Genomic DNA, 10,859 nt, shown 5'->3' with positions numbered 1-10,859 from the left:
AATCGCAGTGTATTTTTATGTCATTAGTGATAATTATATTTATCATAATGTTCATCAAGGAGGTGAGGCTAATTTCTGTGTGTTTTATGTCTCGCTTCTCTTCTTTTATAAGATGAAGAACAACTTCAGCATAGTTCCCGTTCTTTAGAATTAACGTACTCCGCGCACAATGTGGCAAAAAAATTTTGCAAGTTCATCTTGTGTTTCCTTTGTTTTAGATATGTACAATCCAGGATTTGCTTTCTTTATAATATGCCATTAGGTTGATGTTCATATAAAAATTAACAGACTTTGTAGGTTTTTATTGTTATCGAATTACGATGTAATCAAAGTTGAGTTTCTGCACGTTATTACCCTTCGTTTGCGCGAGAGAAGTTGATGCAATTTCTCTGCCAATGACGGTGTCTGTAAGTGCAGCTGCGTAACTCCGAACCTTGGATCGCAATAGTTAGTTGGCACTTTACATCAACACGCCTATACTCCACCTGTGCAAACACGTCCACAGCCATGTGAGCGTATGGTTGCCGTGTTTATCATTCGGCACTAGCCTTGGAGGAGCACCCTATAAATATCGAGGGCTTCTTCAGGCAGTCAGATTGCCTCCTCGCAGAGAAATCGACAGAAATGGCTTCTAAGCTGCTCATTTTCTTGGCTTTCGGCTTGGCAGTGCAGGTAAGAGAGTCTGAACTTGTTTGTACGCCTTTAGAATCACTAAATGTTCCATTATATTTGGAATTAGGTAAAATAAATATCGTGTGACTAGGGCCTCCCGTCGGATAGACCGTTCGCCGGGTGCAAGTCTTTCGTTTTGATGCCAATTGGGCGACTTGCGCGTCGGTGGGGATGAAATAATGATGATTAGGACAACACAACACCCAATCCCTGAGCCGAGAAAATCTCCAAATCTCCGACCCAGCCGGGAATCGAACTTGGGCTCTTATAATTGACATTCTGTCGCGCTGACAACTCAGCTACCGGGGGCGGACTGGAAGTAGGTAATTTACTAGAAAAAGGAAATTGGGTTCCGTTACGGTACACATATTAGCCACATACACTTCAATCGATTTCTTTTTGTGTGATCTTGACGATTGCGTATTTTATGTGCCCTGCCTGTTTCTACATCTACATTTATACTGTACAAACCATCTTACGGTGTGAGGCGGATGGTACTTCTGGTACCGCTACATTTTCCCAGTTTTCTCTTCTATTTGTAAATTGCACGTGGGAAGAAAGACTTCTCAAAATCTCCGTATCAGCTCTAATTTCTCCAATTTTCTCATTGTGGTTATGTCGCGAGACTTACGTTGGAAGAAGTAATTTGTTGCCCGACTCTTCCGGCTCCGACAGTCTCGGAAATTCGGTAGTACACCTCTCCGTAACGCAACGCACCTCTCTTTTAGAGTGTTCTGGGCATCTCTGTGACCCTCCCGCACCGACTAAACTATCCTGCGACGAAACGTGCAGCTCTTCGTTGCATCTTCTGTCGAGTTAAGAAGAAGATAAAGTCAATCTTTTTACAGTTTTCACGTGTTTCTGACAGCTATGCCTGTACAATGTAAACACTTCTACAAGCATTACGTTTGTAGCTGACATTCGCATCACAAAATGTTTATGAGCACAACAACATCGCCTTTTTGTGTCTAGATAGGCAATGCGTTCCTCATTGACCTCTGCTTTACAGACAACATGGGGAGTTTGCAAATAGTTTTTTCTCAAAAAAAAAAAAAAAAAAAAAAAAAAAAACTGTCAACCACTGCGTGAAACTCGAAACTCGTCTGTCGTTCTTTGCTAGGAGTCACTGAAGTTAAGAGTTGTGTCCACTCCAGACGCGCAGCATACACTAATATTACTGGAAAGTCACCTTAAACTTTTCCTGCTTAGAATGACCAATATATTATATTTCCTGACAGAAATGGGTTTTCCATTAATTTATTAGTGTTAGACTCCCACTCTCTAAAGACAACATTCACCTCTATTGTTTCGATCAAGTTACTAAAAGTTGCACTTTGCATTTTAAAGCTACACACTGTCCAGCCACATTAATGTGCCCATCTGTCAGGGCCTGAAAAAAACCCCTTTGCAGTGCGTACCGTTGCGAGAAGTTGAGGGAGAGAGTCAGCGAGTTTCTGCTAAGTAACAAAAGGCATGTTGAGCCTCGTCGACTCCACTGCCTTGGCCACCTGCGCTAGATTTCTCGGTTGAGAATTCATGACGCCAACAGTCCGACAGGAGAGGCCGCACAGACTGTCGATTGGCAAGTGGCAAGCGGAATGTGTTGGCCAGGGGCGTACGATAAACTCATCCTGGTGCTCAGTGAACGCTCGTGTACATTACGAGCTGTGTGACGCGCTGCATTGTCCTGGTAGTAGATATCATCATGACCAGGAAAAAAAAATCTTTTTTAGGGGTGGACGTGGTCCTCGAGGATAGATATATATACTTCTCTTGATCCATTGAGCCTTCCAGATTGGCGAGATCACCCGGGGAACGCCACTAAAATATTCCGCAGGCCATAACTCTTTATTTCACGTGATATCACCGAAGCGCTGTCGGGCGGGGTCGGCACTTGGATGGGTGACCATCCAGGCCGCCATGCGCTGTTGCCATTTTTCGGGGTGCGCTCAGCCTCGTGATGCCAATTGAGGAGCTACTCGACCGAATAGTAGCGGCTTCGGTCAAGAATGCCATCTTACGACCGGGAGAGCGGTGTGCTGGCGCCATATCCCTCCTATCTGCATCCTCCACCGAGGATGACACGGCGGTCGGATGGTCCCGGTAGGCCACTCGTGGCCTGAAGACGGAGTGCTCCTCATGCTTTATATATCCTCCACTGCTCTTGCTGCCACCTACCGTCTATAAGTGGTTGATGTCGAACATTGACGGTGGTCACATATTTGTGACTGGACCTTCTATGTCTTTGCTCGCAGGTGAAATAGCTTTGAATGTTTACTCCTACTGATTTTTTTGTATATTGCTAACGGTTCTCCGTGTTTATAATTGTAGTGAAAAGAAAATATTCTCAACACATCTGAACTAGTGCTACTTTGTGTAGTTTCACAGTGATTACGTGGATTCTTCTACATTCAACTCCCACAAGGTGGCGCGTTTGTTAAGACAGCCCTTTCTCTTTCAGGACGTGTTGTTTCTACACTTCTCTCCACAGACTCTGATCCAGCTTTTCCATGATCTCCTTCAGTGGTTTCGTACGAATGCTTAAATGGTTTCATCCACCACCCTATTCCGACAAAGCTACCCCTCTGTTGATTTCAAAACTCCATTCCTTCTTTTCTTCCATCGTTATTGTATGCACCTAATTTTTAGATTTGAGTGGAGCTGGCTCATCTAAAACTGGAAGGATATCCTAGGAAGTGTTTACGTCTAAATACTTAGACTTCCTGCATCTAAAACTGAGTACAACTTTAAAGAGACGTAAGCTGTGACTAATATGTCATTAAGTTCTGGAAGTAAGATAATGCATGTCTAAACCGAAAGAAAAATGTTTGAGAATAAAATAATCGGCGATCTGGAACCTGATATCAACATTTGTATATGGCTACTCCGCTTCGAAACAGGTGCTTGTATTAAACCAAGTGATGGTTGCGGTTTACCAAACTGGATTTTTTTGCAACCATGTATTAGTTTTATTTTTTCGGAGATCCAACAACGAATATTTAATATTTGAGTGTTTTATGTCGCATTACTAGATAGGTAAAAGCATGTAGGCGTGGAATGGCGTTCGATGATGCTGTGATACAGTTCTCGATGATGTGTTGTTTTCGTATTTTTGCAAAATACTACGTAGTCTAGTAACGACAATGGATATCATAAATCATTTCAGACTGCCTTAAAACAAGATAGCCAACGAAAGAATAGAGCTTAGTTTTCTTGAGTAGCAAACGATAAATGTAAAAAGACGCATGTAGGTTGCTCGAAATCACGTTATCATACTTCATCCAGAATACTCGATTGCTTTAGGGACACGGAAACAGAGAGTGTTCCATGCAGGACCTTGCAGCTGTCGCGGTCGTAAATGTTCCTTTCTCTTGTGTTGTGCAGAGCACTGCGGCTGCACCAGCGCCTGGCATCAGTGACTGGTTTACTGAAGTGGGCAACTTCTTCGAGAACATCTTCAACGTCCAGAAGAACTTAACCCAGCATGCCGCGGAGAACGCCGAGAAGATCTGGCAGGACATAGTGGAAAGTGCTGAGCAAGACGCGAAGGAAGTCGGTTCTTGGATACAGAACGCCTACAACGAAACCACTGCCGCCTGGAACAGCATTCAGGTGAGTTTGGCTTCTACAGTTATTGATTTCCGCCGCTACTAGAGTCTCCACATGCTATTTTGTAAATTTTTCCTTCTCTGTTTGCAGGAGAAACTTCAGGCATCCGCACAGAAGGCCATAGTTTCCGCACAGGTGAGGACTCGTTACTTTTTTTTTAAGGGGAAAAAGTCAACGTATTTAACTTTGCATTTCAACTGAAAGAACATGGGTTTGCACATAAAATTTTTTATAAAATGTGCATCTGTAAAAACAATCCAGGATCGCATGTAGCTTATTAAAATTTAGAATTTACTGACCAGGTGAACGGTTTCAGTCGTGGTACGATCACATCAGACCATTAAAACTCCATAACAATGGCTGGAGAGATTGGCTCCATCAGTGTTTATCGTCGCTACTTACTATGCTGCTTCTCCCTGTTCTCTCCAGCGGTCATCATAAAGCTTTAATTGTCTGATGATGACCGTACTACGATCTAAACGGATCACCTGATTAACAAGTTTTAAATTTTAACAACTTTCATACGATACAACATTGTTTTTCGTAACTTCAATCCTAATTTTTGAATCGCTGTTTCCCAGGAACAATTTTCTAAAGGATGCGAAAATCTTTTGTTTGTTTGTGGCTGTTTGACGAGTTTCTGAGCTTTATGGAGTGCAGGTTTTGTTCATGTTCTGCTGTCGCTCCATCACTCTAACGACCGGGCTGTCGATGCACAAGAAACGAAGTTTGGTGAAGGAGAGGGGGGCGCTCGTTTACCATACGAAAAGCTGACAAATGTGCAAATATTCAAAAACAGTTTGAAACTGTAATATGAACTCCTTATTAACAGATATTTCCTTAGGGGCAGTCCGTAACTGTAACTTGCATGTTAAGAATAATTTTCTTAGTAATACACAGCCTTGCACTTTTGAAGTGGCATTACAGATGTCGGAGTTTTTCACGGATACAGAAGATGAAATGAAGTGACAGTGACTTGTGAAACTCATGCACTTTTGAGAGAAAGTGACAAAAAGTCTACGATTAAGAAGAGTGTCAAAATTGGAAGACTCAATGGTTCCTTTCAAATGTGGATGTCGAAGCTACATTCATCCATAAGAACTTTGAATATGAGTTTCAAGTGAGCTGTAGGGCATGAAGCAGATTTCAGAATTAACTTGAATGTTAGCAACAAATTTGCATATTAACACACAGTTCATTTTTGTTTTTTTCATTTTTGACTACCCTACAACTTCGGCAGGCGAGTAAGCAAAGAGTTAATTTTCTTCCACGCATCATTGCCTATTCAACTGGGCATGGTACAGAAGATTCCAAACATTGTGCTGTGTGTTGAACAAAACTGTTCCACAGTGGGAATATGTGCGAGGGCCCGTAAACGATTTTCAGTGCCGGCATTTGCTTCACAACAATTTTCCGAAGACAGTGTTGAGTACAATAATTTTGAAACTGTTTTAATTCGTTAGTGGGACAATAGTATGCCCTTCACTATATTAGACTCTTTGGCTTATAAAAGCATTCCTAGCCACTCAATCATGTAATTCAAAATAAAGAATAATATTGCAGTTAGTGACATTTATAACATTAATGTCTTAATTTCGCCTAGTAGAGGTTATAGGAATGAAGTGTATATACAGCAAACGTGCAAAATATTTGGAATTTTACAGATGGAGTTGCATTATAAGCAATTCAGAGCTTAATTCGATTTTAATGGTATCGGCACTAGAGGTTTTTTCTTCTTCTCAGTTTTAATATACTCTTTCCACACGGTTGACAATGATATCAACTTTCTTGGCCCTGTAATTTTCATCGTATTTATCTTCTTTAGTACTCTTCGCATTAACTGACTTACGCTATATACTTTTGAATAGTATGACACCAAATGACAATGTTTATGGTATTCATTTACTGCGGGCATCATTAAAAACTAATTACTCGAACTAGCGTCAGTTTATAAGCAAACATATCGCCTTTTCTGGTGTTCAGGGATAACGTCATTTCACAAAAAGTAATGCGAATGCATGTAGGTAAAACCTAAATGATATAAAAACATTTCATAGATCATTTGTACTCAGTGAGAAATTACAGGAGATGGACAAAGTAATCTTGGCAAAGTAATTTTTCGCAAAAAATTGTTATGAACTGGTTTGTATGGAATTTTAAGATTATAAGGAGGAGGTGCTAGTACATTTGCTTAAAATCTATTGCGATCTCATTGGGACACAAACACAAAGGAGGGGCGGGGGGGGGGGGGGGGAGCTGTATCCTAAATGCACAGTGACTCGTTAATATTATATTGTGCTTTCCAGCAAGCGATTGTCTCAGCCGGACAGCAAATCTCGCAAGAGGCGGCGGAGTGGGTGCAGGAAGCCTCCACTAATCTGCAGAATGCAGTGAACGCAATCTCGACCAAGACCCACGAGAACTTTGAGGAGGCTATGGAGTTCGTGCAGCGCGGAGAGGCGGCGCTGGAACAACTTCAGAAGGCACAGACCGACGCCACCAGCCAAGTCATCCAGGGCATCACGAATTCCATCCAGCAGGTGAGTACTCTATATGAACGACACTGTTAAAACTTTTCGAATTATGTATGTGTGGTGTCTGTCCTTTCGAACAAGTCCGAAAGAACAGACACCGTTTTGATCCTACAGTCGCTATGAATCAACACACAAAGGAGTTAAAGATATTAGCTGCCAGTGAGAATTGATTTACATCAACTGTGAAATTTCGGACATGTCCGAAAGAGCAGGTGCCACATATATAGAATTAAGGTGAGGACGGCCAGTGATCACTTCAGTGCAGACACACACCATGCTCGAACTCTTCGGGCATCGGCGACATGCCACGAGTAATGAGGATAATGGGCATGGGGCACTACATCAGCAGCGTATGGAGAAGCTGAGAACTTGGATCTGACGAGAGGCATGCCAGCGTATTCTGTGTAGGAGCAAGTGTGTCCGGATGACGTTGTGATCAGCGCATCTGCCAAGTAAACAGGAGATCCGGTCTCTAATCCCAGCCCGATTTTCAACATTCCCGGTTGATATAAACAGAAGCGCCAAAGAAGCTGGTATAGGCATGTGTATTCAAATACACATATATTTAAACAGGCACAATTCGGCGCCGCGGTCGGCAGCGCCTATCTGGCACAGTTTTTAGATCGGTTACTGCTGCTGCAATGGCAGGTTATCAAGATTTGAGTTTGAACGTGGTGTTATAGTCGGCGCAAGAGCAATGGGACACAGCATCTCCGAGGTAGCGATGATGTGGGGATTTTCCCGGTTGACCATTTCACGAGTATATCGTGAATATGAGGAATCCCGTAAAATATCAGATCTCCGACATAGCTGCGGCCGGGAAAAGATCCTGTAAGAACGAGACGAAAGACGACTGAAGAGAATCGTTCAACGTGATGGAAGTTCAACCCTTCCGCAAATTGCTGCACATTTCAGTGCTGGGCCACCAACAAGTGGCAGTGTGCGAACCATTCAACGAAACATCATCCAAATGGGGTTTAGGAGCTGAAGGCCTATCTCGTGTACCCGACCCGTCAACACCGACATTGGACTGTTGAAGTGTGGAAACATGTTTCCTCGTCGGACGGTCTCGTTTCGAATTGTATCTAGCGGATGGATGTGTAGGGGTATAAAGACATTCTCATGAATTCATGGACCCTGCGTGTCCATGCAGCTGCTCCAGCTGTTGGAGGCTCTGTAATGGTGTGGGGCGTGTGCAGGTGGATTGATATGGTCCCCTCATACGTCTAGATACGACTCTGACAGGTGACACGTACGTAAGAATCCTGTCTGATCATCTGCATCCATTCATGTCCACTGTGCATTCCGACGGACTTCGGCAATTCCAGCAGCAAAATGCGACTTCCCACACGCCCAGAATTGCTACAGAGTGGCTCCAGGAACACTCTCGTCAGTTTACACACTTCCGCTGGGCATCAAACTCCCCAGACATGAACATTATTGAGCATATCTGGTATCCCTTTTAACGTACTATTGAGAAGAGATCTTGTACGCCGACGGATTTATAGACAGCCTTGCAGGATTCATGGTATCAATTCGCTCCAGCACTACTACAGACAGTAGTCGAGTCCATGCCACGTCGTTGTGCGTGCTCGCGAGGGCCCTTCACGATATCAGGCAGTTGTACCAGTTTCTTTAGCTCTTCAATGTAAATTAGTGGCCGGCCGCGGTGGTCTCGCGGTTCTAGGCGCGCAGTCAGGAACCGTGCGACTGCTACGGTCGCAGGTTCGAATCCTGCCTCGGGCATGGATGTGTGTGACGTCCTTAGGTTAGTTAGGTTTAAGTAGTTCTAAGTTCTAGGGGACTGATGACCACAGCAGTTGAGTCCCATAGTGCTCAGAGCCATTTGAACCAACCATTTTTGTAAATTAGTGCCCACTGGCAGCTAATGTCTTTAATTACCTTCTGTCTTGACTTTTCAAAAGTGTTGAAGTCTGCCTAGTTGTAAAGAAAATACATTGTATCATAAGGTGATTGTAAAAGAGTTGACGGAGAACAGCGCGCATGCTATCGTGTTCTTTGCACATCAGTCTACGTGTCTGATATATGCACATGGCTTGCTGAGTGATGAGGTATCAAAACTATCCCTTTTCAAACAGGGTTCCAAAGTTATAACCTCCAAATGACACATATCTCTAATTATTGTAAAGTACTGCAAAATCATCGGTTGTCGTTTCAGAGGCCATTTCGTGCGTGATTTCGAAATAGCAGCAGTGTATTTTCGGAGATCTACAAGAGAAAAATAAAGCACCAAAACTTTCCGCTCTATTAATGTATACTGACCCAGTCTATGTCTTCAAGTAACATTTTTCAGCGTAAAAGACGATACAGTCACATGAAATACAGCATTACCATTTCCTATCTGGTTTCTAAGGCGTCATTGCTTTGCTCGAAAGAAGGGCCGATATGGAAAAAATATTGTTGTAAAAATTTAATGAAACAGTGACGAGAAGTTAAAATCTAAATAGAATACAATATGCTTTCAACTCCATTCAAAGGAATTCATATTCTTTTGGACACATTCTTTAATTTTTACTATCAAAATGTATATAAGATTTAATAAAGATGCTACCAAATCCCAACCTAAGCAGATGTAATTGTTCATAGAAAATGTAGAAGAAAGCAACGTTATCTCAACTCTAGCGAATACATTCCTCTACATAGGTCAGTTGTTAATTCCATGAATAAACACGTTAGTTAGCTGAAAAATGCATGTGGAGATTCTGTTTAAAAGACTTCGTATTAACGAACTTTTGCATGCTTCTTGATAGATTAGTACGCCATATAGCTTGTCCCTATCAAGATTCAGCAATATATTCAGAGATGTGCAGATTATGTTCTGGATTGTGGGCAGGGATCGAAATACAACTTGCGTAATAAATGTAATTAGGAATCGTGATGTATTCAAATTATGACTCCCCTACTTTTAAATTCACGAACTGATATAGTGACTGAAGAGAAATTACACATTCGCAAAACTAGAAACCCCAGCATTAATTTATTGAACAATGAAAGGAACATAACTGCTTTATTTTTTCGATTTAAGTGTATGTATAGTTTAAAACAGAATATCAGACAGGTGTGTATCTTTTACATGTAGCGACACTGATAGATTACGGAAGTGAAGAGTAAATAATTCTTCTAAAATCCTACGTTCTGTAAGGAGCGAAAGATCAGATAAACGTGTCCAGAAAGCAAGTGACTAAAAAGTACTCGTCAATGTGCCACTTAGGTAAACACGCCAGTAACATGCTGAACGACTTACGGACCAGTCACAATACATTCACCCCGAACACTCATATGGACGTAAATTTTTTTCCTATTATTGTGCTTAATCGGACGGTCGAACGATTGTTACCTGCAGCAATGGTTGCAAGCACTCTTGAGTCCACTGCAGTTCGACAGTGCAAATGTGTCCTGTAACTCTGCTCTAGAATGCTTTCCCACAGTTCATTTCCTCTTATCAAATATTCCTTTGAAGTGATATCCACAAGATTTCACTTCAGCTTTCACTTTTGAACACCTTACTGATTACCCGTTTTACTGTGTTACAGAGTCTGCAAAACGTCCAGTCTCTGCTCGACAAGGCTTCAGCGGAGGTCAACAAGAACAGCAACTAGGCCAGCATCCAGTCGATGACTGATAAGCTAAAGCTCCCAACAATAACATTGGAGGGACCGATGACCTCGCTGTTTGGTCTCCTTCCCCAAACCCAAACAATAACATTGGAGTTTCTATTAAGAATGCTATAAATTTTCTTATCTTGGCGGTAGAATAAAAGTTGAGTTCAAATAGTATACAGAGATTCTTTCATTTACAAGTGTGATTATTATCTCCCTTCTTAACTAATATTTTGGTGTCTATGTCAGATGATGAATTAACAGAAATGTTGAGTAAAGATATGAAGATGAATTGTAAGTAGTATATCAAGATACTTAGCTAGCCAAATAAGGTTCAAAAAATGAACCGCTGCAATTTTAAGCGCCATGTCTCAAGTTTTAATATTATTATTTTTACGATTTGATGCAACAAAGTTGTTGTTTC

The 10,859-nt window shown here is 41.9% G+C and overlaps 1 protein-coding gene across 2 annotated transcripts; it reads left to right on the top strand.

The window, feature by feature from the left end:
• Positions 1-544: 544 nt before the first annotated feature.
• On the top strand, positions 545-10,612 carry LOC126457548 (uncharacterized). Of its 2 annotated transcripts, XR_007585487.1 has the most exons (6): positions 545-672; positions 4,057-4,284; positions 4,372-4,416; positions 6,588-6,821; positions 10,370-10,489; positions 10,547-10,612. XR_007585487.1 is itself a non-coding variant. In XM_050093954.1 (5 exons), exons 1-5 carry the CDS (start codon positions 625-627, stop codon positions 10,433-10,435), a joined length of 621 nt encoding a protein of 206 aa, XP_049949911.1. In that variant the 5' UTR covers positions 545-624; the 3' UTR covers positions 10,436-10,612. The 2 variants fall into 2 exon arrangements, 1 of the variants encoding a protein (XP_049949911.1); XM_050093954.1 differs by having other exon boundaries at positions 10,370-10,612.
• The last annotated feature ends 247 nt before the right edge of the window (positions 10,613-10,859 follow it).

The sequence above is a fragment of the Schistocerca serialis genome, chromosome 2, assembly GCF_023864345.2.
Source record: "Schistocerca serialis cubense isolate TAMUIC-IGC-003099 chromosome 2, iqSchSeri2.2, whole genome shotgun sequence".
In the NCBI taxonomy this organism is placed as follows: domain Eukaryota; kingdom Metazoa; phylum Arthropoda; class Insecta; order Orthoptera; family Acrididae; genus Schistocerca; species Schistocerca serialis.
Note: the sequence above shows the minus strand (reverse complement) of the source record. Positions and strands in the feature narration are given on the sequence as shown.

Coding starts and splice junctions, on each gene's coding strand:
- LOC126457548 (XM_050093954.1), top strand. CDS start 625: ATGGCTTCTAAGCTGCTCATTTTCTTGGCTTTCGGCTTGGCAGTGCAG. Junction 4,285..4,371: donor CCGCCTGGAACAGCATTCAG/GTGAGTTTGGCT, acceptor CTCTGTTTGCAG/GAGAAACTTCAGGCATCCGC. Junction 4,417..6,587: donor AGGCCATAGTTTCCGCACAG/GTGAGGACTCGT, acceptor TGTGCTTTCCAG/CAAGCGATTGTCTCAGCCGG.